We start from the raw sequence: 23,813 nt of genomic DNA, 5'->3' as shown, positions 1-23,813 counted from the left end.
AGGGCTGGGAGCTCGGGGAAGGCCCGTAGGCCACGGCTTTCTCCCCGCTGCTCCCCCAGCGCATCCCAGGCAAACGCAGGCCGCTCCGGGGCCAGCTGTGGTCGGTGTGGCCTGCAGGACCATGGGAGAAGGCACCCAGGACCCACAAGGCCTGTCCCGCTCCAGGGAAGGGAGCCAGCCCCTGGTGGTACCGGTGGCGCCCAGAGCTGGCCGGGGCTCCAGGTCAGGCCGGCCCACGCCCAGAGCGTGGCTCCTGGGGCGATAAAGGGGGCACACTTGACCCTCCCACGGGGGCAGCCGACCCCTGAGGGGCCGGAAGGAGGGGCCTGGAGTGGGGAAGCCACTGAGTCCTGTCCTGGCCTGGCTTGCTCTGCTCTCCTCGCTCTGCAGAGTAATTGAAACCAGAAGCAGCCCCCGCCGACAATGGCCCCTTGTTCCCAGCTCCTCGCGCTCTGCTCCGGGACTGACTGTACCGCCGAGCTGAGCTGCTCCACGTGGCTGGCCTGAGCCGCTCAGCCCGGGCGGCGAGGCAGGGAAACCCTGGGCCCGCAGGCAAGGGGGGCCCTGACCTTGACCTCCCTGCCCACGCCGATGTCAGTCCATCAAAGCTGTGACTCTTAGGAAAACAGATGTGACCTTAACCAAAGGCCCAAACACAGGGGTCCCCTGCAGGTAACAGCCTTTGGGGGTGAGGGGCTGCTTCCTGCAGGAAGTAGAAGACGGGGTACCTGGCCCTGCCACCTGGTCCAGAGGCCGTCATCATTAGACGCGTACTAACCGTGCCGGGCCTGTGCCACGGGCCTCATGACATTCACGTTTGGCACTCACCCGAGCCCATTCTGCAGCCGAGGAAACTGAGGCTCGGAGGGGGGTAACGTATCCCGTTCTCCCAGCTAATGAAGGAGAAAACTGAACTCTCCACCGTCTGGCCTCAAAGCCGCGTCAACACCGGCCGAGTGACCGGAATCCCCTTCTGTTTCCCTTACTCCACGGGGAGGTCCATTCGCTCTCCGTACCGCAGCCCAGCGCCTCCCGCCACACGCCAGTGCGCAGAAAAGGCCGCATAAATGAGCGACCGGCCCTGTCAGGGACGTGCCACCCTCTGGGCCTCACCACGAGCTGGCGATGAAGCAGAGCGGGAACAACTGTGCCCATAGGACAGATGGAGAAACTGAGGCCCCCGGAGGTCAAGGGACCTTGACTCAGTCTTCTGACCCTCAGCCCCGTGCTCTTCCCACAATGGCGTCAGGATTTCCAGACTCCACACGCACCACATCCAAACCCCTGCCGGAAGGGGGGGCCAGGGGGCTGAGGAGAGGTGGGTCCCGGAGCTCGGTGCCTGGGGGGGGAAGGTGGGGCGCACGGTTTTCCACAACCAGAAGCGAATGCTGCCCCTGGCGCTCTGGGGCCCTGGGGCCCCGCTCTCTTGCGACAGCTGGAGAGGGCTGAGCAACTGGGAGCGGGTTGGGGGAGGCGGGGACACCCCCGGGTCTGGAGAGAAGGTCATGAAACCTCCATCCTCAGAGACCAGGCTCTTTTTGTCACCGAAAAGTGAGAAAGCCCAAGACAGAAACATCCTCAATGTCTGTGACAAATCCTATCTAATAAAAGAATAATATGCATATTGTCCATCACTCCAACATACAAGATCAAGATAGCTGCCCCCATGTGGTCAAAGATCCTGCCCCCATGTGGACACAAGATGGCCAGCAGGGGAGGGCAGTTGGGAGGGACAAGACCTGCAAGGGAGGGCACTTATGGGTGGGTGATCAGGCAAGCAAGGGAGGGCAGTTGGGAGGCACCAGGTCTGCAGGGGAGGGTAGTTAGGGTGACCAGGCTGGCAGAGGAGGAAAGTTGGGGGCAAATAGGCTGGCAGTTAGACATCACTCAGGCTGGCATGGGAGTGGTTAGGGAGTGATCAGGCTGGCATGCAAAAGCCATTAGGGGCAATCAGGAAGGCAGGCAGGCGAGCAGTTGGGAGCCAGCAGTCCTGGATTGTGAGAGGGATCCCAGATTGGAGAGGGTGCAGGCTGGGCTGAGGGACACCATCACCCCCTCTTCCCCTGGCACGAATTTCGTGCACCGGGCCTCTAGTGATGAATAAGTGAACTCAACGTGGTCTATACGTACAATGTCCTTCACCTTAAAAAGGAAGGAAAGTCTCCCACATGCTACCTGGGTGAACCTTAGACATCCTGCTGAGGGAAGCAGCAAGCAGCCAGCCACAAACGGACGAACACTGCGTGACGCCACTGGTGTGAGGTCCCAGGCGTCCAAGTCACAGAGAAGCGAGTGGGGTGGCTGGGGTGGGGGAGAGGGGAGGTGGGGTTATTTAGCGGGTGTGACCTTTCAGTCTGGGATGACAGAAAAGTTCTGGAGATGGATGGTGGCGATGGTCGGACACCGCTGCAAAGGCACTTAATGCCACTGACTTGTCCCCCTTAAATTTATTGAAACGGTAAATTTAATGGAGGGCATATTTGACCACAAAGAGAAAAAGAAAAAAAAGTAGGAGAGTCTAGATGTTAGATTTGCCGGTCTGGCTCCCAGCATCCTGAGTTCCACTGCTAACAGCTCTGACCCTGCGAGCTTCCCAGCGGCAGGTCAAGAAGGTCCAAGAAATCACCCGCCTTCCTCTTCGGACACAGGCTCCGAGCTTCCGACGGAAGAGCCGGAGGCCTCCCGCTGGCCTGACCTCACAGTGGGGGGTGGGGGTGCTAGCACCCCGGAACTGGGACAGCTGGACCGTCCTAGCTGGCCTGGAACCCTGCCCCCCCCACTCCCACGGAGGGAGGGCTGCCCTGGAGGCGCCTGCAGCTGCCTCCCACCTGGTGGGGGAACAGAGCGGGGGGGGGGGGGTGGTGGTGGTGGTGGTGGTGGTGGTGGTGTGTGTGTGTGTGTGTGGGAGGCCGGGGCGGCCCCCAGGCTTGTGGCTGAGCTGGGGGTTGGGGGGCAGGGCCCAGAGAGGCAGCTCCTAGGTCTCGCCCCCTTTCTAGTCAGGAGCCGGTGGCAGGAACGGAGCTGTGGGGTCCTGGGGAGAGCTCTCTGCCAGCCAACAAGGGTGGACCCTGGGAACAGGCTCGGCAGCTGGGGGGCAGGTGCCGGTGGGGGGCGGGGGGCGGGGGGTGGGTCCCAGCGGGGGACAGCACATTGGAGGCGGGCGCAGCAGTGGTTGGAAATAGATGGGATAAACACGCTGGCGTCCCCCCAGGGAGGCCTCCTGGCTGAGCTGCCCCCCGGGCAGGCAGGGCTGGGCAGCAGGAGGCAGCAGGCAGGGGGGGGCGGGGAGGTTGGCCTGGATAGAGAATCGAGGCCCAGCCCCTCAGGTCTGGGGAAGGAAGGGAGGCTCCTGAGCCTGGAGGAGGAGACATGCTCCAAGCTGGTGGGATCTAACGCTAAATTCCATCTGACCTCTGACGGAAGGACACATCCTCAGGGTCACAGACCGACATCCAAGCCTCCCCCCTCCCTCCCTGCCCCATCTGGGGATTTTCACTCCCTCATGTGCCGGCAGCTCACCCAGCATGAGCAGCCAGGACTGGGGTCTGGGGTCATTGCTCAACCGCTAATGACCTGCCTGCCCCCGCGGCCAGGTCACCCCCTTCTGGTCTGGTTTCTTCTCCCCAAAACCCAGCCTGGACTACATGCCCTCCAGGATCCCTCTGGCCTGAAACTCCACTGCCCCTGTTCTTTCCTTCTTTCCTCACGCTCCCCCTTCCAGGCTGGCTCACACCCTGCCCAGCTCCTGGCGGGGGGCTCCTTCATTTCCTGGGACACTCCCTCCGCATTCCTGCCTCCTGCTGGGGCCGAGAGGCCCTCCCTTCCTCCTGCCCCCCTGGAACGCGCCCCCCCCCCCCCCCCCGCCCCCAGAGCCTGTCACCTGCTGGAGTAACAAAGAGCCTCACACAGCAATGCCCCCCCCCCCCCCGACCCAGTTGGTCATTATAGCAAATGATTTTTATAAAGTAAATGAAGTACTTCTGACAACATAACAAAAACAGTCATTCATACGGCCCTAGGACAAAGAGGGACTATGACAGTAAATGAAAATAGAAAAAAAATACAAAATACGCACGATGGTTACCACGATATAGAATTCTGTATGTTTGAGGAAGGGAAAGGCATAAGTAAAATGGCTGCTTCAGAGGCGAGGGAGGAGGGATGGTCGGTGATTATGTTCAAGTCAATCTGCTGTTATTGCAACTTTCTCTCTAATACAAACAGTGCTTCTGGAATTTAGAAAACCCGGTGCCCTCCACTCCCTCCTGCTCCACCACCCCCTGCAACTCCCTGCCTGCAGCCCAGGAGGCTCTTCACACACACACACACACACACACACACACACACAGACACACACACACACAGACACACACACACAGACACACAGACTCACACACACACACACACAGAGACACACACACACACAGACTCACACACACACACACACACACTCACACACACAGACACACACAGAGACACACACACACACACAGACACACACACACACACAGACTCTCACACACACACACAGACTCACACACACAGACACACACACACACAAACACACACACACAGACTCACACACACACACACACAGACACACACACACACAGAGACTCTCACACACACACACACACAGACTCACACACAGACACACACACACACACATACACACACACACACACACACACACGTCCCTCTTACCACACATGGGACGGTGGGAGACAGGAGAGCACGCGGAGGGCAAGGCAAGGGTCGGGGCCCAGGCTGCTTCCAGCACTGGCTGCCCGCCCGCTGGCTGCCTGCTCTTAGACCCGTTACCGAACCTTCACGCCTCAGCTTCTCATCTTTAAAGCCGGTCCCTCTCCTGTCCCACAGGGGGCTCTGAGGGTCCCCGAGACACGGCTGTGAGCCTCAGCCCCGCGCTGGGCTCCCGGTCAGCGCTCAGATGTGATCATCATCATTACCGCCTCTCGCCTGTTCCCTCCCGGCTAGACATGAACTGGCAGACTTGTCTTCCAAACAGCAGGCGATTCCTCGAGGCCGGGCCCTGCCCCCCTCGGAGCAATGGGGCACACGGTGGAGGCGCAAGGTCCCCGTCCCTGGCTCCTTCCCACGCACGCTGCCTCAGGCGCACCGGACAGGTGTGTCCCCGCCCAGAGGACAGGGCGGAAGCCCGTCCTCTGTCCTAACGCAGGATGCTGGGTGGAACACACCGGCTCCTCCTCCACGCTACAAGCCACGCCAGCGCCCGCCCCGGGCTGGGAGAGGCCCTGACGGAGACCTGGGCCCAGGGACACAGCACTAAGGAGCACACGGCCTTCTCTGTGCACTGCCAGCAGGGGCACCCGGGCCTCAGTGGACACATCTGCAAAATGGGGAGCATACGACTGTCATCTTCCTTGCAGAGCTGTTGAATGGGCCTCCGAGAACGCAAAGCCGGACACACACGTTGGTAAAGAGCAGCGCCATCTGTCTATCGCTAATGCCCCCGCCCCCACACACACACCCCTCAGCCCCAGGCCCCACGCCCCACTGCCACCTCAAGCAAACCCAGAGCCGGAGACTCTACTGGAGCAAATGCCTACGGCCTAGGAGATGGGGTCCCGTGCTGCGGTCTGGAGGGGCTGAGCCGGAAGGGGCTTAGAAAGAGGTGGGGAGGGGGTCACGGAGGGGGGCCTCCGCAGGCCACCCGAACATCCCCGCGGACCGGCCTGCTGCCAGGACACCTTCAGCTCCCGCCTGCTGAGGGGAGCAGGACCGAGCGCCACGTTCCTTTCCCCGGACACGTGGCAGCAGGGGGGTGGCAGCAGCTGTGGGAACAGCCCGTCCCGGGCTCTGTGGGGCCTGGCGGGCGGGAATGGCTTGGTGCAGGCTCTCCCCACAGCCCGGGCATCCTTGGTATCTCCGAGGGCAGCCACGGGCCTGGCACACCCCTGGTGCGGGGGCCCCTCCCGCTCCCCGTTCACAGGAAGGCCCGCGGGGCGCTCGGTGGCCGGGGGCCAGCGCCGAACCTCGGGAGCCGAGGGCCGGAGCCTTCAAAGCCCTGGGCGGGCGCTGGTCCTGAGCGGGCGGCTCCCGGGCCCAGGTCAGCTGGCAGCGGGAAGGCTTGTGTTTCTTTTAATATCACTCCCAGGCATTTAACATTCCTCGAAGCTTAAACACAGAAACATTTTCCTTCACAGGCTGTGCTTTCTGCTCTGCCAAACATAACCTGGCTTCCTCCCCCTCCCCCACGGCCTCCATCTGCTCATCTCCTCCGAGACGCCATGTTTATGCTGTGCTCCCCGGGGCCTGTGAGGCTGACAGAAGTGGGCAGAGGAAGCAATGGGGCTGCTGTGGGGACAAGGCCATCGAGCCCCGGAGGGCCCCTGGCTTCTGGAGGGGCCGGGGCCCCTGGGCCTCAGCACGTTGCCTGAGCTGGACACTCCTTCGAACTCTCCTATCCCACGGCCACCAAGGTCCTGGCTCAGGGCAGCCGGCCCTATTTCGTGGCTGGGTGTCTCCTGGGCCTGATGGGCCAGCCCGGAGCCCCATCCCTGCCTGTCCCTCCCGCCTGCTCAGGAGCGTGGACATGGGCCCCCCTCTCCTTACCCCTGCGGGAAGGAGGTTTCCAGGGCTGAATTGAGGAGAGCTCTCTCTCTCTTCGGTCTCCTTTTCCTGAAATCACGACGAAAATAATGAAGGACCGACTTACGGTTGCCTGGCAACACCATCTCTCTGGAGACGTGCTGAGGAGAGGGGCACAGGCCCCCCAGAGTTAGGAGAGGATGTGCTCAGGAGCTTGGGGCAGCTTGAGGCAGATGGCCAGGACCCCACCAAATGGAGCCCCAATCCCCCTTCGAACACTAGAGCAGCGAACGCCGACCGGTGGGCCGTGGACCACGGGTGATCCGTGAGGTCCGAAAGGTGGGCAGCCACTGCCCTAGAGCCTGAGACGGGGGAGCAGGAAGCCCACACAGGTCCCCCAGGGGCAATGCCACTAAGAACACCCCGCCAAGCGCCGGTCACCAAACACTGAAGCCTCCGCCATCAGAGAACCAGCGCTTCCTGCGAACACATAGCTCGGCTCTCCACACCCCCATCCCCGCTGCAGCAACTGCTCGTAAGCCCGGCGCCCCGCCCGCCCGCCCGCGGCTCCGTCCCGGCGCGGCCAGTGACGGTTCCCTCGATGTCATGGTCACAGAACCGACCCCGAACCAGGCACCCGTGTCCTGAGCTCCAGGCCACACAAGGTGCCCGATGGGTGTGGATGGCTGCCCGCCCGCCTGTGCCTGCATCCTCTTCCCGGCAAAGTGAAGAACAGCCATTTCCAAAACTGGGAGAATTTCCAGAGACACAGGCTGCAAAGGACCCTCTCCTTGCATCATTAGCAGGGCACCAAGAAACACCGCCGAGGCCCACAGCCCTAGTGATGAGCCAGTGCCCGGCCCTCTGCAGCCCAGCAGGTCCTGAGCCCTCCAAGCGCTGGGCCTCACACCTCCGACAACAGACACTGCGAATCAAGCACCGCCTCACGGATACAGCTCAGAACCCTCATCGCAGTGCACCCTCCGGGGAGAAGCCCCCAGGAGACAGGGAAGGGAAGGCAAACACAGGGAGCCTCTCCGACAGGAGCGAGGATCCCCCCGAGCCCGGTGTGGGCGCCCGGGGCTGCGACAATGTCCTCTCCGCAGGGAGAGCCGGCAGGCTGGGAGACGCCCCGGACCAGCACTGAGCCCGCGTCACAGAGGCCAAGCACCTTTACCACGGAGGCCGGCGAGAAGGACGCCTTCCCAGCGGGCACTCCTCCCGCCGTGGCCGCGGGGGCCTCACCTGGATCTGCCCTTTGCCCATGATCTTGTCCACGATCTCGTTGTTGTCCTTGTTGACCTTGGTCTTGTCGTAGCATTTCTCGTAGCACAGGATCCGCAGGGACTGGGAGCCCTCCAGCTCGATCTCGAACTCCTGAGGGGAGAGGGAGCCGCTCAGAAGGGCCTCGAGCCGCCGAAGGGGGAGACGCGGCTTCCTGGCAGGTGGGGCCCCGACTTCCCTGGCTGAGGAGGGGCGAGGAGGGCCTGCGGGGGCCACACCTCGAGGCAGGGAGGGGCGTACTAACTTCCTGGGGCTCTAGGGCACATGTGTCAAACACAAGGCCCGAGGGCCAAATCCAGCCCGCCAGGCCTTGCAATGTGGCCCGTACCGCGCTGTCATCACTGCACTCCGCTGTCAGTTTATGACATTGTCAGTTTATGACTGTTCAGTAAACCATTCGGCCCGCGATTTAGGCTGGATTTTAGATTTTGGCCCCTTCTCTGATTGAGTTCGACACCCCTACTCTAGGGCCTCCAGATCCCTGAGGAAGTGGGGTCTGGGGCCTGAGCGGGAACCCCACGTCCGGACATACCCACGGGATCCCAAGTCCAGTGCGCAGGGGTGAAGGGCAGAGGCCCAGCCATCCCAGCCCACAGGACATGAGCACGGGGGGCGGGGTGGGCCTGGTTGGCGGTGACAAGCTGAGGGGTCCCCGGGGGGGGGGGGGGGGAACACACCGGCCCCCGCCACTCACCTCGTCCCACTTGGGCTCTGTCGTGTCCCGGAACACCCTGGTTTTGGCTTTGCTGACAAAATAGCCGAAGGAATCCACCTCCAGGGTACAGTACAGGTCTGCGGGGCACAGGCAGAAGCACAGAGTGAGGCCCGGGAGGAGAGGGGTTAACAGTGTCCCTCCCAGCACCAGCTGGTCCCTCTCTCAGGCCCCTGGCCTCTTCCCTGCTCCGCACTGCTCCCAGGTGTGCTGCCCTCATCCATGCCCTCCGGTCCGGCCTCATTCACGCCCTCCGGCCACGCTGGTCTCCTCCCCAGCGGCCCAGCTCTCCCTGCTCAGGACCCTGTTGTTCCTTCACCCCTGATCATTGCCTCCTTACCACGGAGGCCTCCTGGCACCCCCCCCTCCCCGCCCCGATCGCAGGTCCATCACCAGGGCGGCCCTGGCAATGGAGGTGGGAGTCTCAGGAGGGCCTATGGCCCCCACGGCTGGAAGCTGGAGTAGCCCCCGTCGCCGAGACAACCAAAGTGCCCCCCACATCCCCAGCGCTCACTCTGTGGCTGTACCTGAGGCTGTCTTTTCTGTCCCTTTCTCATCTCCTGCCCCCTCACTACAGCCGCACCATGCAGCTGCAGCCTTGTTTTCTTAGCCACCCGGGTGCCTTTCGCACAGGGCTGCACACAACAGGCAAGCCCCGTTAGATAGCTACCAGCGGCTCCCCATTTGCCAGATGAGAACACGGAGTCAGAGAGCGAGACAAGGGTGTAACGTCACGCAGGATCCAAAGCCCAGGGCTCAGCTCTGCTCCTCTCCTCTCAGCCAGCCCCACGTGGAGTGAATGAATGCAGCTCTTACCACCCCCAGGTGCTGCAGGTCACTGAGGGGTGGAGGGCTGGGGGTGGGCGTCTGGGGAGCGTTCCTAGTTTTTCAATCTTCTTTGAAAACATACTTTCATTGATTTCAGAGAGGAAGGGAGAGGAAGACCACCGGGGCCTGGAAGACCACCCAGTGCTGTGGCCTGGTCTGCTGGGTCTCAGGGTGGAGGGGAGAAAGTCTCTGATTCAAGATGGAAACACCGGCTGCTGTGGCCCAGTGGTTGAGCATCAGCCTGTGAACCAGGAGGTCCCTGTTGGATCGGCACATGCCTGGGCCACAGGCTCCCTCCCCAGCAGGGGGTGCCCAGGAGGCAGCCGGTCAGCGGTTCTCTCATGGGGCCGGTGGTCAGGGACACTCACGTGCGGACTGCTTAAACCCCTTGGCAGAGTGGACGATGACGTGAAGGAAGCCGTAGAGCCCTGGAGACTCGTCGTCTGCGGGAGAGAAAAGCCCCAGGGCAGGGCGGTGGTGAGAGGCTCCTCTGCTTCACCCCTCCTCGCCCCACACTGGCTGGCAGGCAGAAAGGGTGGGAGATACAGCCTCAGCCCAGGGCTGAGGGCGCCACCTGGTGGCCATATGGAGAAGTTGCCATTCCTCACTACCTCCTGGTCCGTGAGCTCAGCCTGGGAGGCCGGTCCGCACCTTCCCTCCTGGACCAGGGATTCTGTACCATCCCCTCTCCCTCCAAGTCCTCTACCCTGGGACTGCCCTTCTCAGCCTAGCCTTTCAAAGTAAAAATTAACCAACGTAAGTCCCTCTGTGCCCATGCGAGAGAAGGCCCACCTCTGCCTCCTTCTCTGGAACAGGGGGCAGACACCCCATAGGTGGAGGAGAGCCTGCCTTCAAAACCCCTTTCCAGCACCCACGGGCAGTCAGACCGCACCCGCCTGGGCAGTGACCAGCCCGGTCTCAGCTCCGTCCTGCTCACACACCTCCCACAGGCTCCTGGGCTGGAACAACTCATTCCCTTGCTTGGCATTCAAGGTCTTTCAAGAGCTAACCCTGGGAACTTCCGGCCTCATTCGTTATACACTATCCTAGCTCATCTCCACTTCCTCCTTTCTTCACTCCACACCCATGCTTGGCTTTTGTATCCCAGCATCTTCTCTTAAGCCAGAGGGGGGCAGGGAGGGGTTGGGGAAGAGACAGCCCCCGGCTGAGCTTCCTGTGCTCCTGGCCACTGAGCCACCCCAGCCCACCTGAGCAGAGGCCAGCCATTTGTGGCTGAGTGTCCGCTGGGTCCTGGCGGACAGCCCCAGCACTGTAAGGGGGGTGGGGGGGTGAGTAGATTTGCTGATTGGGCAATGTTGGGTTCCAGATCTTACCATCTTTATTGCTGGTGACAGGAATGTTGTGTACAGTCCTAAGTTTGAAACAGGATCCTGTGAGCACCTGGAGTTCCACTGAGCTCAGGACAAAGGCCTGGAGATCTGCAGGAGGGAGGGGGGGAGAGAGAGGGAAGGAGGGAAGGAGGGAAGGAGGGAGGGAGAGAGGGAGGGAGGGAGGGAGAGAGAGAGAGAGAGAAAGAAAGAGAAACATCGTCTCAGGTCCACTAGGACCTGCTGCTCTCTTTGGGGCTTTTGCAGGGAAAAACCTTAATTCTAGGGGCAGAGTGGTCGTTGGAACAGAGGGAAGGATGTGTGAACCTTCCCATGGGACAGTTGTGGGTGCTGTCAGAGGGGTGCGAACAGGAGAGTCCAGCTGAGGGGGTTCATGTGTGGGTGCATGAGAGAGGGATGGGGACAGGGAGAGTGGGGGGGGGGGCAATCCTTGACTCTGGGGCTACTCCTATTGCTAATTCACTTCATGCCTTAAGCAAATCACCAATTCTCTGGGCCTCCATTGTTCAGAAACAGCAATGAAGCGCCACCTGCCTGTGAGGGCGGAAGAGGGGGCCTGGGGCACGAAGGGGCTTGGAAACAGCTGCTGTGGGCCCCCTCAGGGCAGGGGAGCGGGAACCTTACCTTTCTTCTGCAGTTTCTGGATTGCTTCTCTCCACTCTGACCTTTCGTAGTCCGAGGACAGGAGGAACAGGTAGCTCTGAAGAGAGGAGATGACAATTCAGTGGGGCGGCCACCGTCAGATGGAGCACACCCCTGCACCCCAGGGCACCCACAAAGCTCCCTCCCACCCAGGCACCCCCTGGGCTTGGAGGAGGCAGCGGGAGGAGGGCCTCCTTCCTGGGAGCCCAGGGAAAGGAGTGGCAGTGCCAGTGATGGCCAGCAGAGGGCACTAGCTCCACACCACTGGGGAGAGGGAGTGGAGTCCAGGGACGGACCCTTGGCAGCCTCCCTGAGAATTGGGGCCTGGGACCCTGATTCCCACAGGTCAGGGCTGGGAGCCGCAGGGGCAGCCCTGTACCTAGGAAGGGGGCTGTCTTCATCCCATCCCCGCCCTTCCTGACCTTTCCATTCCGATTGTGGATCCGAAACGGGATGGTGGGGGAATTGAGCAGCAGCAGGAACTCGTTTTCAAACATCTTCTTCTTCAGGCGCTCGATGGCCCGGCTCTGGCCCTTGTTGGCTTTCTGCGGGGACAGAGGTGGTTTCTCCCCGCACACTGAGGCGCCACGTCCCCCTCTGCAGCTCTAGCACACCTCTCCCCGGGGTGTTCATCGGATTTGTTTTCTTTGTCAATATTGTATGGTGCTTTGACCTCGTGGGAGGATTGCCAGCCAGGGAGCAAACTGTTCCTCCCAGACCCATGCCGATTCCTAACACAGTAAATGACTCCTCTGTGGCATGTCTTTCGAATGCAAACCAGCTAATCCTGAGGCCTATCCCCAACCACCTCCTCTCTCTCTCTCCTTTTTAAAAAATAAAATATATGCTTTTAACGATTTCAAACAGGAGGGAGAGAAGCATCAATGATGAGAATCATTGGCTGGCTGCCTCATGTGCACCCTCTACTGGGTAGCGAGCCGCATCTGGGCATGTGCCCCGGCCAGGAATCGAACCGTGACCTCCTGGTTCATGGATCAATGTTCAACCACTGAGCTACACCGGCCGGGCTCCTGTCTCTGACATGTCACTCCCCTGCCCTCATCGCCTGGGACCAGGCGCCAGATAACTGGGGGCGGCTCCTGTAGCCCAGTGCCCCCCAGCATGACCCCCCCTTGCCCGTCCTCGGCCGGTGCCTGCCCTGCCTTCCTTTACCCTGGGAAGCACAACCCAGGCTCTGGGCCCCGTTTCCCAAGCTCCTCCTGCTTCCTGCCCAACCCCGGTGCGAATTTCCCAGTGGCCCGGCGTGGTGCAGTGCACGCCCCTCCCGCAGACACTGTAATTAATAAAAACCCTCCGTCAGTCCCATTAGCCTCTGCCTTCACCCTAACCCGCAGGCCCCAACAAGGCACGCTGCCTCAAAACCGCAGACTCCGTTCAGCACAGAGCCCAATGCCTGGCCTCCCGCATGCCCTGCCTGAGATCCCACCAGGCCCCACCCTGCACCCTGCTCCTCCGCCTCAGGGTGCTAGTCCCCCTTCTCTGGCAAGCCACTCCCTCACGTCGACTCTTCCCTTTCATTAACCGCCCTTACGCTCAAGTCTTGGCTCCAATGCCATCCTCAAACGCCACCGCTGGAATTCCTTTCTGCAGCGTTTTTTATTTTTACCCACTAGACCAGTGGTCGGCAAACTGCAGCTCGAGAGCCACATGCGGCTCTTTGGCCCCGTGAGTGTGGCTCTTCCACAAAACACCACGTGCAGGCACGCATGTACAGTGCGATTGAAACTTGGTGGCCCCTGCGCAGAAGTCGGTTTTGGGCTCTCAAAAGAAATTCCAATCGTTGTACTGTTGATACTTGGCTCCGTTGGCGAATGAGTTTGCCGACCACTGGGCTAGACTAGCAAAATGGTAACAGCGGCTCCCAGCCGGTGTGGTGACCGTGACCCTCACACGCTGCTGGTGGGAACATCGTCAGATGCGGGCTTTTCAGAGGTAGGCCTGGCAATGGAATGCATAAGCCCCCTGCCCAGACATCACCCTGGTAGGGACTCTACCAGGGAGGAGACACAGGAGGGCGGTGGCGGTGACTGCAGACTCGCCTGCCGAGAATAGAGCCAGGAGCAATCCGGATACCCAAACACGGGGCTGTGCAGGCAAGCAGCAGAGTAGGATGCAGCTACTGGAACGGATGTGCCAGGCCCCGAGGGCTCCAGAAGGTGCCCTGGTCAGTGACAAGCTCACGTGGCAGAAGGGCCCCTGTAACCCCGTCTCATTAAAATACACACAGGCGGCCGAAACCGGTGTGGCTCAGTGGCTAGAGCGTCGGCCTTCGGACTGAAAGGTCCCAGGTCCGATTCCGGTCAAGGGCATGTACCTTGGTTGCGGGCACATCCCCGGTAGGGGGTGTGCAAGAGGCTACTGGTCGATGTTTCTCTCTCATCGATGTTTCTAGCTCTCTCTTTCCCTTCCTCTCTGTAAAAAATCAATAAAATATATATTTTTAAAAAAATGCACACAGGCGTGCTGTGCGTGCAGCAGGCGCACAGGCGACCAGCGGAATACATCTTAAACTGTTAACCACGGGGGTGGGTGCTGAGCAGCTGCATTCTACACGCTCTGGTACTGTGATCTTTCTTGTAACAAGCCAGGGTTGCCTACATGCAAAAACATGTTTATTAAAAAAGTAAATCTTTTGCCCTGGATGGTGTGGCTCAGCGGTTGGGATTCGACCTATATGAATAGGAGATAGGGGTTTGATTCCCGGTCAAGGCACATGCCCAGATTGCGGGCTTGATCGCCAGTGTGGGGCGTGTAGGAGGCAGCTGATCCATGATTCTCTTTCATCACTGACGTTTCTTTCTCTCTCTCCCTCCCTCCCTCCCTCCCTCCTACCTCCATCCCTCCTTTCCTCTTTGAAATCAATAAAAATATATTAAAAAAAAAAAAAAAAGTAAATCTTTTGCCCCGGGCGGTGTGGCTCAGTTGTTTGACCATCGTCCCATGCACTGAGAGGTTGCAGGTTCGATTCCTGGTCAGGGCACATGCCCGAGGTGCAGGTTCAATCCCTAATAGGGGGTATGCAGGAGGCAGCCGATTGATGTTTCTCTCACCCCCTTTTTAAAAATGAATAAAAACACATTAAAAAGAAAGAAGTAAATCTGCTTCTTTTGTGACTCAGAGAACGACTTTGCTGTGCCTCTGGCTGACTCCTATCACGTGTCACGTGAGTCATAACGGGCGCATGTGCCTCCTCCACCGAGAGGAACCCTGGGAGGCGGCCAGCAGCCAGGGAGCTCAGGAGGCCCTGACTGGGCAGCAGGCCACACCTTCACCCGTGGGGCGGGAGCACAGGCAGAGCCTGCTGGCTCCCAGGACCAGGTGGAAACAGGCGGGCTGGACGCCCCTGGGGGGGGGTGGTGGGGGTGCTAGACGGGGAAGCAGGCTCCACTGAGGCGGGAGGAGCCTGGCCATTCCTCTGTCGGGGCATACGCTTCTGTGTGTTTTCAGACCACGTGCGTGAACTGCGATAGTCAAGCCCCTTCTCTCCTTCGCTTTTGCCTCCTTGATCTGTCAGTTTCGGAGGCTTCCCCGGTACCTTCTCTCGTGGACGCCCTGCTTTTCCTTAAGGCGGCCGTCTCCTCTCGCTTCCCTTTCCTACAGCGTCTGAGACTCACGGGAAATCCCCGGCAATCAGCCCCACTCAATTCTGAGCACCGACTCCAGGCCGGGCCTCCCTCTGCTCAGCGCTAATCAGCCACCATCAAAGCCTCTCCCCACGCCCTGTGCTGAGGCCTCCTCCTCGGTAGTCTTCCCTCCTTATCGGGCGCCCAGCCCTTACGACTTCCCCTCCCCGCCCCTCCCGTACACCGGGTTCAAAGGGCCCCGATAAAAACAGCCAACTTCCCCGTGCGGCCCAGAGGCGGCTCCCTCACCTCCTTCTGGATCTCACTCTTGAGGGCGGAGATCTTCATTTTCATGTCCTCCAGCTCGTGGTCCGGGAAGGGGTGCACGTGGGGGCTGGCCTCGGACTCCTCGGGGGACGGGAACACCAGGTCGGCCAGAGGGATGTACCACTTGCAGTCATATTGCTGGTGCTTCCTGCAAACGGGCCGGAGGGAGCCCTGAGCCAGGAGGAGCTCGGCTCGTTAAGCCCGGACCCAGAGACCACGGAAGAGGGTTTGCTGAGACCTCGTCCAGGCAAAGGCGATCCATGGTCCCCGAGGAGCCCCATCAGGAAGCACACACGCAGGCGGAGCAGGGCCAGGCTTCCAGGTCAGGCAGCAGAGGAGGCCTTGCCCGTCCGCTGGTCCCGTGAGAGGGATTTAACCGTCCCGAACCTCACACGTCCCCGTTCCCCACCCCACACTCCCCCCTCCCTGCCAGCCTGTCCATCCTCAGCTCAAACCCATCATCCTCTGGGCCAGAGATGGGATACAGATGTCATTCTGAGAGCCCACGCTGGCCCACAGAGCTCCCGTGGGTACCGGGTGGAGGAGGATAAAGCCACGGTCAAGCCCAGGGGGCAATAGGGCACTGGCTCACGAGTAACGCCCACCGCGGGCCACGGGCAGAAGGCACCCGCACGCTGGCTCCGGACCGCCCTCTCTGCTCTGAGACAATCTCAGGTCTCAGCCATCCCCTTCACCGAGGCTCACAACAACCTCTCCTCCTCTCACTTCCCCCAGAGCCGAGGTTTGCGCCTCTCATCCTGGTCTCTTAGTGCCGTGGTCGGTCGGCAAACTGTGGCTCGTGAGCCGGGGTTTGCTGCTCTGTTGACTGATGAGTTTGCCGACTACAGCCTTAGGGAAAAACACTTAAAAAAAAAAAATTTTTAGTAATGTACTAATGTCTCTTACCTGAAGTCAAAACTTCTGGGTCGGGTAATGCCTGACGCAGCGGTCGGCAAACTCATCAGTCAACAGAGCTGCCGTAGTGTTACTCATCGTCCAGCCCACGGACTGACTGTGAGCTCGCACACGTAGCACACAGTAGGGGAAAGAAGGCGGGGCGAACACTGAATGACCCTTTCTGTGTGTGGCGCAGCGTGGACCCGTCTCACTAAGCACAGAGATGGGGGTGGACCGACGCTTCCAGGCTGGAGTCAGGTTTAGATCCCCACTCTTCCACCAGCAGGCATACGACCCCGGGCAGCTTCTGTAACTAACTACCCTACGTCTTTTCTCTCCGTGAGACGCGGGTAATAATACCTGCCGTATGGAATTGCTGGGGTGGTTAGCAATAATATATTCAAAGCATTTGTCATGACACCTGGCACGGCAGACCCACTCAACAACAATGACAGCAGCAGACTGAATGAATATCCACCGACTCGCAGTTTGCACACACACACACACACAAAAAAAATGCCGGCTGCCCAATAAAAGGAGAATGCCGGAGTAAATCATGGCGCAGCCGCCCGCACCATCACGCAGGGAAGCGAAAGGATGATTATGGAGATGGGGCAGCCGCAGGGAAAATGCTTATGACGTGAAATGGAAAAAGCAGAGCCCCAGATTGGGTATTCACTCTGATTACAAGTATATGAAAAAACATAAGGACATTAAAAAAAAAAAAAGGAAATAAAGCAGCAGGAGGCTGATGCTTATGTCCGGATGAGTGATGGGGTTTCTTGCCTGTAATTTCGTTACATTATCCTTATAATTAAACACAATTTATTTTTAGAAAGGGGCTATGCCGTTAAAATGGAATTAATTAATCTGTTTTTAAAGGGGAGAAGTGAGGCAGACTGGCCCAGGCTGCGGAGGGGCGGCCGGGCGGCCTGGCTCCCCCCAGCTCCACGCCCCGGCCCCGCGCAGCAGGCTCACCCCGCGGACGTCTTCTTCAGCTTGGCGCACAGGAGGACGTCCGTGAAGAGGAAGACGTGCCGCAGCTTCCGGGAGCCCTCCGACACCTCCACCAGGAAGCCGTCCTTCACCAGCTGCCGCGTCTGAGGGAGAGGCACAGGCCCGCGGCTCAGGGGGTCAGCCCGGGCCCGGCAGGTGCTGGGGCACCAGCCAGCGGGGGTGGACTGCACGGAGGGGCTGGTGGTCACAGGGGCACGGGCTTGAATCTAGACTCTGCCACTTCCCAGCTGAGATCTCGGGCGAGTTCCCGGACCCCTCCTCTCCTCTCCCTTAGGCGGAGGGGATGATGATGTCAGCCCGAAAGGAAGGAATCATCAGAACTGGTAAATGCAAAACGGCCCCAGGGCCCAGCACACCCTGTGGATCAGCCATGGTAACTTCGGCCCTGGCCGGTTTGACTCAGAGGATAGAGCACTGGCCTGGCGGACTGAAGGGTCCCGGGTTTGATTCCAGTCAAGGGCATGAACCTTGGCTGCAGGCTCCTTCCTGGCTTGGGCCCTGGTGGGGGCACGTGCAGGAGGCAACCAATCAATATTTCTCTCTGTCTTTCCCTCTCTCCCATTCTTTCTAAAAATCAATGGAAAAATATCCTTGGGAGAGGATTAAAAAAACAAAACAAAACAAAACAGCGGTTCCTTTACACGTTTCCGCAGCTCCCAACAGCTCCCGCCCGCCCGATGGGCCCTAGCTCTACCCTGGAGCCCGAACACCCCGCCCCCACCCCACACCCCACCCCACACCGCTGCCTGAGAAGCTGTCTAGCTTCAGTTCAACTCGACCTGCAGACCCTCGGGCCTCGGATGCTGCCTCTGAGTCAACGCCTCACCCGCCCCGGGGGGGGGGGGGGGGGGGGAGGGCTGGCCACCCTCTGGGGCAGCAGCTGTGTCCTCGGGAACCTGAGCCACCTCCCACCTGGGTGCTGGATGGTCAGGGGCAGGACTCCCCGGGCCCTCCCTGCCAGCCTCGGGAGCAGCAGAGTCCCGGGGGCTGTCACAACCTGTCCCCGCCTTCCTGGGCTGGGGACCCTGTGAGCTACCTGCGCTGCCACATTAGGGGAGCCTGGGGAGAGGGCGCCATTGGGACGATCCGGAACTGACAGCGCTGAGCCCTCCGGAGAGTGTGTGTGTGTGTGTGTGTGTGTGTGTGTCCGCATCCAAAGTCACACCAACGAGTGACGAGTGACGTTCCAGGGTTTGCAAACCGGGCCGGGACAGCTCCCGCACCCATTAGTCACTCTCCAGATCCCGTCCTCATTACCTCCCTCCCAGGAGACACTGGGGACTCGTAAATGTAACAAAGGAGCCTAAACCCAGCCAGGCTGCGCTCCTAAACACCACTCAGTTACCGCGCCTGCACCGGAGCCCTGTATGTGGGCCAGGCCGCTGACCGTGCCATCACTGTCTGATTCTTCAAACTGCTTCCCTTCCCTGCGCGTTCCCCCCTCCCCTTCCCACAAGGAGGGCCCCAGGGAGCTGGAACTGCTGTGCCACTTCCAGGCGCCACCTGGGACGTTCCAGGAACCGGCTGCCTCAGCCTCCTCCCCATCAGCTCTTCCTGCTCTGGGCTGGCTCCCTCCTCCGTCTCCCCCACCTGCTCACACAGGGTGGCCAGAGGCAGCTCAGAGCACCCCCTCCCCCAGACGCCCCTAGCTCCCCCAGACCGAGCCATTGCCTTCCAGGGAACCCTGAGGATATACTACCCATGAGGGGGTTGCATTCAAGAATGAGATAGGCAGAACACACCACGCCCCTGGCCTGGGGACAGAGCCTGGGGCTTGCAAACAGACAGTCCCCGCTGAGGACCCGGCTCTGACACGATGGCTAAGAGGTCCGGTGCCAGACCCGGAGAGACCCCCGGCCTCTGTTTCATTATGAAGACGAATGGGACCCTGGCCTTGGAGCTGTTTGCCCCGGGGCCCGAAGGCCCCCAGGGCTGGGAGTGAGGGATCAGCCCGGAGGGGCCCGGGGCACAGGGCGGCGTGCCTGAGCACCAGGAGAGCAGGGTGGTGGCTGGCCTGCGGGTGAGGCTGTGCGGGTCCTGAGCTCACCTCCCCTTTGGGGGTGGTGACGGCAGTGCGGCGGGGGTCGATGTCCTCGTTGATGCTGGACAGGAAGTTTTGGGAGATGCGGAGGGCGTCCTGAAGGAGCGGGTAGTCTGGGTGGTCCACGGGCGTGTGCTTCAGCAGGTCCTGGAGAGGGTTGGGTGTGAGTGGAGGGGAGTTCTGGGGCTCAGGAAGAAGGCAGCGGGGAGCCCTCAATTCTCTCTAAAAGAATTCCGAGGGGGGGCCCTCAGGGACCCACACTCTAGTCTGCTCAGGCCTGCCAAGGCTGAACTAAATTCAAGGGCAGCAGGGGTGAAGGCAGTGGGGCCCTCTATTTTGCTGAGGTCATTACACTTCGCCCCTGAGGGGTGCGGGAGCATGAGGAGCCTCATCTCACCAGCAGCTGGGAGACACCCATCTAACCACCCACAGCTGCTCCTAGGACACTGGAGACCTTCAAGCAGGGGTGGGGGGTGGCAGGAAGTGCCCGCCTCCTAGGGTGCCTCTGGCCAAATGTCACGCTTAGAAGCCCGGTTATATTTAGGCCCGGGCCCCGCTGACATGGTTTCCACAGGCCAGGCCGGCGAGTCGGGGTCGAGGGACGCTCCGCCCAGCATCCCAGATGGGCTGCTCTCAGGGACTCCAGCGCCTGCCCACCCTGACGGTCCCGGCCGCGCAGGGGCGGACACTCACGTGCAGGACCAGGGTGCTCCGGGTGACGCGGTCGATGGGCTTGTAGAGCAGAGCTGTCGGGGAGACAGGGAGGAGACGGGCGATGGAATCAGGAGCTGCTGGAGGCCCCAGGAACCAGCTCGCTCCCGGCCCTCGCTCCCCCGCACGGACACACACCACACCGGCGGGCCCCGCAGCAGCCTCAGCTCCAGGGCCACCGGGGCAGGCCGGGCCGCGCGGCGGGGGACCCACGGCCCCGCAGTCTGGGCCCCGCCCCCCAGATGCCGTTCCTTCCAGGGCCGGCCCTACACCTGCCCGGGCCTGGCCGGGTCAGAGCGGATGCAGGTGCTCCTCCGTACGCCCCTCCCTGAACCGCACAACTGTGTCCAGCCCTGCCCTCCAGAGCTCTGGCACACTCGGGGTCACGCCTGGGACCCCAGAATGTGGGAAGGAGACACGCTGCTCCTCCAGGGAGGGCAGCTCCCCCCGGCCCGATCACTTTCTTTCTTTCTTTATTAAATATATTTTATTGATTTTTTACAGAGAGGAAGGGAGAGGGATAGAGAGTTAGAAACATCAATGAGAAACACCAATCAGCTGCCTCCTGCACACCCCCTACTGGGGATGTGCCCGCAACCAAGGTACAAGCCCTTGACCGGAATCGAACCTGGGACCTTTCAGTCCACAGGCCGACGCTCTATCCACTGAGCCAAACCGGTCAGGGCAGCCCGATCACTCTCATGCTCACCTGGACCACGGCCCGGCACCGCCAGCTGGAAAGGGCAGGCTTCCCCTGACCCCCGTCAGCTCCTCTCCCCGGGGAGACCCCTCTCCACGCACTCAGACCCCCGGACACAGCAGGGCGGGCTGAGGGGGGCAGCCAGCTCCCCACAGAGAGGGTCTGCGGCAGCCGAGGGGGCAGCGGCTTCCTGCAGGAATGCCCGCGGGGCCTCTGGGAGCTCAGGAGCCAGGAAAATGCACACTCAGCAGGGCCGCTACCCGCCCCCTGCTCCGGGACAGGGCGCAGTGCCGATGGCTGGGATTCAGCAGAGACAGGTGGAAGGGCAGCTGGCCGGCCGATACTTCCCAACCAGCAGCTGAGCCTGCCCCTCCCCCAGGGGGGCTCGGCCTCAGGCCTGCACCTGGAGGCCTCTGGTCACGGGGTCGTGACCTCTGTCCCCCCGCCATGGGAGCCACGAGGCAGCATGCCGGTCTGGGGAGGAGGCCCCGGGACTGGGCGCCCCGTAGGGCCAGGCTGGGGCAGGTCTCAGAGCGGACACTCAGCCCTCAACCCACCACAGCCCCCACAGCCCTGGATGGAATGCCCTGTGCTGCCGAGCAGGCACTGTGGGGACCGTCTGCCGGCCGCGGGGGGACGGTCTCGGGGGTGCACCACGGCCTCCTCTGCAGTCTGCTTGGCTGCCCATTGGAATCACACAGCTGCCAGCCTCCCGGCCTCACCGCATCAGCTGAACCCCACACTCTGCTGGGCGGAACCTGGGACCCGCCTTTTCCATCCTCACCGGAGGATATGTGTTTACTGATTTTAGAAAGAGAGGAAAAGAGAGAAAGGGAGGAAGGGGGGGAGGGAAGAAAGGAGAGGGAGGGAGGGAGGGAGGGAGGAAGGGGGAGAGAAACATTGATCTGTTGCTGTACTGACTAGGAGATAGAGATAGAGAGAGAGAGAGAGAGAGAGAGAGAGAGAGAGAGAGAGAGAGGGAGGGAGGGAGGGAGGGAGGGAGGGAGGGAGGGAGAGGGAGAGGGAGAGAAACATTGATCTGTTGCTGTCCTGACCAGCAAATGAACCCACAACCTGGGCATGTGCCCTGACTGAGAACCGAACTGGCAGCCTTTCGATGTACAGGACGATGCTCCGACCAACGGAGCCACACCAGCCAGGGCTCCGCATTTTTACGAAGCGCCTTTGCAGCCTGACAGAGGAATGACTGAAAGCCACTCCTCCACGCACACATACTTCCCAAACTCACTGGCAGCCCTTTCTTAATCAGGCACGGTCTAGACCCCTCCCTGTGGGCGACGGGAGCCGGAGGGACAGTGAGGGGAGAGCCCCATTATCAGCCCGGGGGGGCCCCGTCCTGAGGCTGTTCGGGGGGGTGTCCACCTGTGTCTTAGCTCATCCTGGGGGGTCACACCTGAGACCCCAGGGAAAGTGCGCGCTCAGCGGACGCCTGAGTGAACTTCAGCCTGGAGTTCATTCACTCAGGGAAAGCTGATCCTCTGGCGTCAGCTCTTTCGAAGCCCAGCGGGCAGAGGTTCCTGACTAAGCTCGGAGGGCCGCAGGAGCGGTGGGTAGGGTTTCCCGGGGTTATTAATATGCCTGTAGTCACCTCGTGTGCCCACCTGACAGGGTGCGGAGGGGAGGGCGGCTGGAGGCCGGGAGGGGGGAGGGCCGCGCAGGGAGAAGGCCAGGGACCCAGCCCCGTGTGGGAGGAGTGGCCTGATGTCCCTGCTCCCACGGCCCCCCTGCGCCTGCCCCCGAGAACACAGGGCACGGAGCCACCTCCCCCCTCTGTCCCCGCCCCCGCTCTCCCGGTTCCCAGAACAGACACGCCTGCCTCGCCCCCTCCTCCAGGAAGCCTTCCCTGACCAGGCCTTCGGCAAACAAAACCCACGGTGTCTGAAAGCCAGACCGCTGCCACGCGCAAGCTGGCTCCCTCTAGCCTGCTGGGTGCTTGGCTCTGCTTCTCTGGTGTCTCCTTGGATCGGAAAGGGAAGGAGTTATCACCAGCCCCGTCCGTCTCACAGGAGGAAACCCTCCGGGCACGGGGAAGGTGGCTAACTTGCTCTTGGCAAGCTTCACCAGGAAGGAGCGGGCGAACCGGTCGCTCCTGCTGCCAGGGTGAGCCCCCTCCTCCGGCCTGGGCCACGCGAGACTTCCCTTCACACCCTCCCACCCCCAGCAGAATGTGGCACGGAGCCCCCGAGAGCTCAGCCAATAGCCACGGAGGCAGACTCCGCCGGAGGGAGCACAGTCTCCGTGGGACCCCAGAGCCGGGTCCCCGGGAGGGGAGGGGCCGAGAAGATCCGGAGGACAGGGTGCTCAGCGCGCGCTCCTCCACCCTCACTCCCCGCGGGGATGCTGACTGCAGAGGCCGCACCGAGGGGACAGAGGAACCTGACCCTGCAGGTCCCAGGCCCGGGGCACAAGACGCAGCTTCCTTAGGGGAGGAAAGAGGAAGCAAAGGGCCGACCCCTCCTTTCAGGGAGGCAGAGCTGAGATCGGACCAACTCCTGGGCCAGATCAAAAGCGCATTTCCCTCGGAGCCTCACCAGGCGAGTTCAAGTCCACGCCCCCCTCAACCCGGCCGTCCGGGTCCGGGCTCAGGGCCGGAGCACAGGGCAGCTTCTCCCCGTGACCAGCTCCCCACCACGGGCCTGCGGGGCAGCTGGAGCAGCGGCCTCCGGCTGGCCTCCACTGTGACCGTCCTGGCCACGGGCCACGGCCATGGGCCACGGGCCATGGAAGGAGGTTAGGGCGCGGGAGGAGGTCAGGACCTGGAAGGTTAGGAGGTGGGAGGAGGTTAGGAGGTGGGAGGAGGGTAGGACGTAGGAGGAGGGTAGGAGGTGGGAGGAGGGTAGGACGCGGGAGGAGGTCAGGCACACAGGTCTCTGGGAAAGAAGAGCCCAGGAAGCCCCATCGTCTCTCCTCCTGGAATCTGTACCCCCACTTCAGCCTTTGACAAGGAGCTCCTGGTTACCACGGAGATGGGAAAGCAAAGTGACCGGGAAGGGTGCAGAGACAAAAGGCCTGGTGGGAGGGAGGAGAGGGCCACGCCAGCGGTTACACTGGACCCCGTGCCCCTGCCAAAGGCAGCGCCGTCCGACCTAAGGCGTGCTGGCCTCCGAGAGCGGGGGCCCCGCTCCCCCCC

At 61.3% G+C, this 23,813-nt stretch overlaps 1 protein-coding gene across 4 annotated transcripts in view; it reads right to left on the bottom strand.

Moving 5' to 3' along the window:
* The window catches only part of ABR (ABR activator of RhoGEF and GTPase), a 181,606-nt gene that overhangs the window by 27,479 nt on the left and 130,314 nt on the right, over positions 1–23,813 (bottom strand). For all 4 annotated transcript variants that reach the window (XM_084862843.1, XM_084862846.1, XM_084862844.1 and 1 more), the window contains 10 exons: positions 19,945–19,997; positions 19,258–19,398; positions 17,172–17,293; positions 15,279–15,444; positions 11,808–11,930; positions 11,368–11,443; positions 10,729–10,833; positions 9,763–9,837; positions 8,549–8,646; positions 7,816–7,947 (listed from right to left, as the gene is read on the bottom strand). In XM_084862843.1, coding sequence (XP_084718969.1) covers positions 7,816–7,947; positions 8,549–8,646; positions 9,763–9,837; positions 10,729–10,833; positions 11,368–11,443; positions 11,808–11,930; positions 15,279–15,444; positions 17,172–17,293; positions 19,258–19,398; positions 19,945–19,997 — 1,091 coding nt within the window. The remainder of the gene's footprint in view (positions 1–7,815; positions 7,948–8,548; positions 8,647–9,762; positions 9,838–10,728; positions 10,834–11,367; positions 11,444–11,807; positions 11,931–15,278; positions 15,445–17,171; positions 17,294–19,257; positions 19,399–19,944; positions 19,998–23,813) is intronic.

The sequence above is a fragment of the Pipistrellus hanaki genome (assembly GCF_964339955.1).
Source record: "Pipistrellus hanaki genome assembly, chromosome: 16".
Classification (NCBI taxonomy): domain Eukaryota; kingdom Metazoa; phylum Chordata; class Mammalia; order Chiroptera; family Vespertilionidae; genus Pipistrellus; species Pipistrellus hanaki.
The sequence above is the reverse complement of the archived record's forward strand: the minus strand, read 5'-3'. Positions and strand labels throughout refer to the sequence as shown.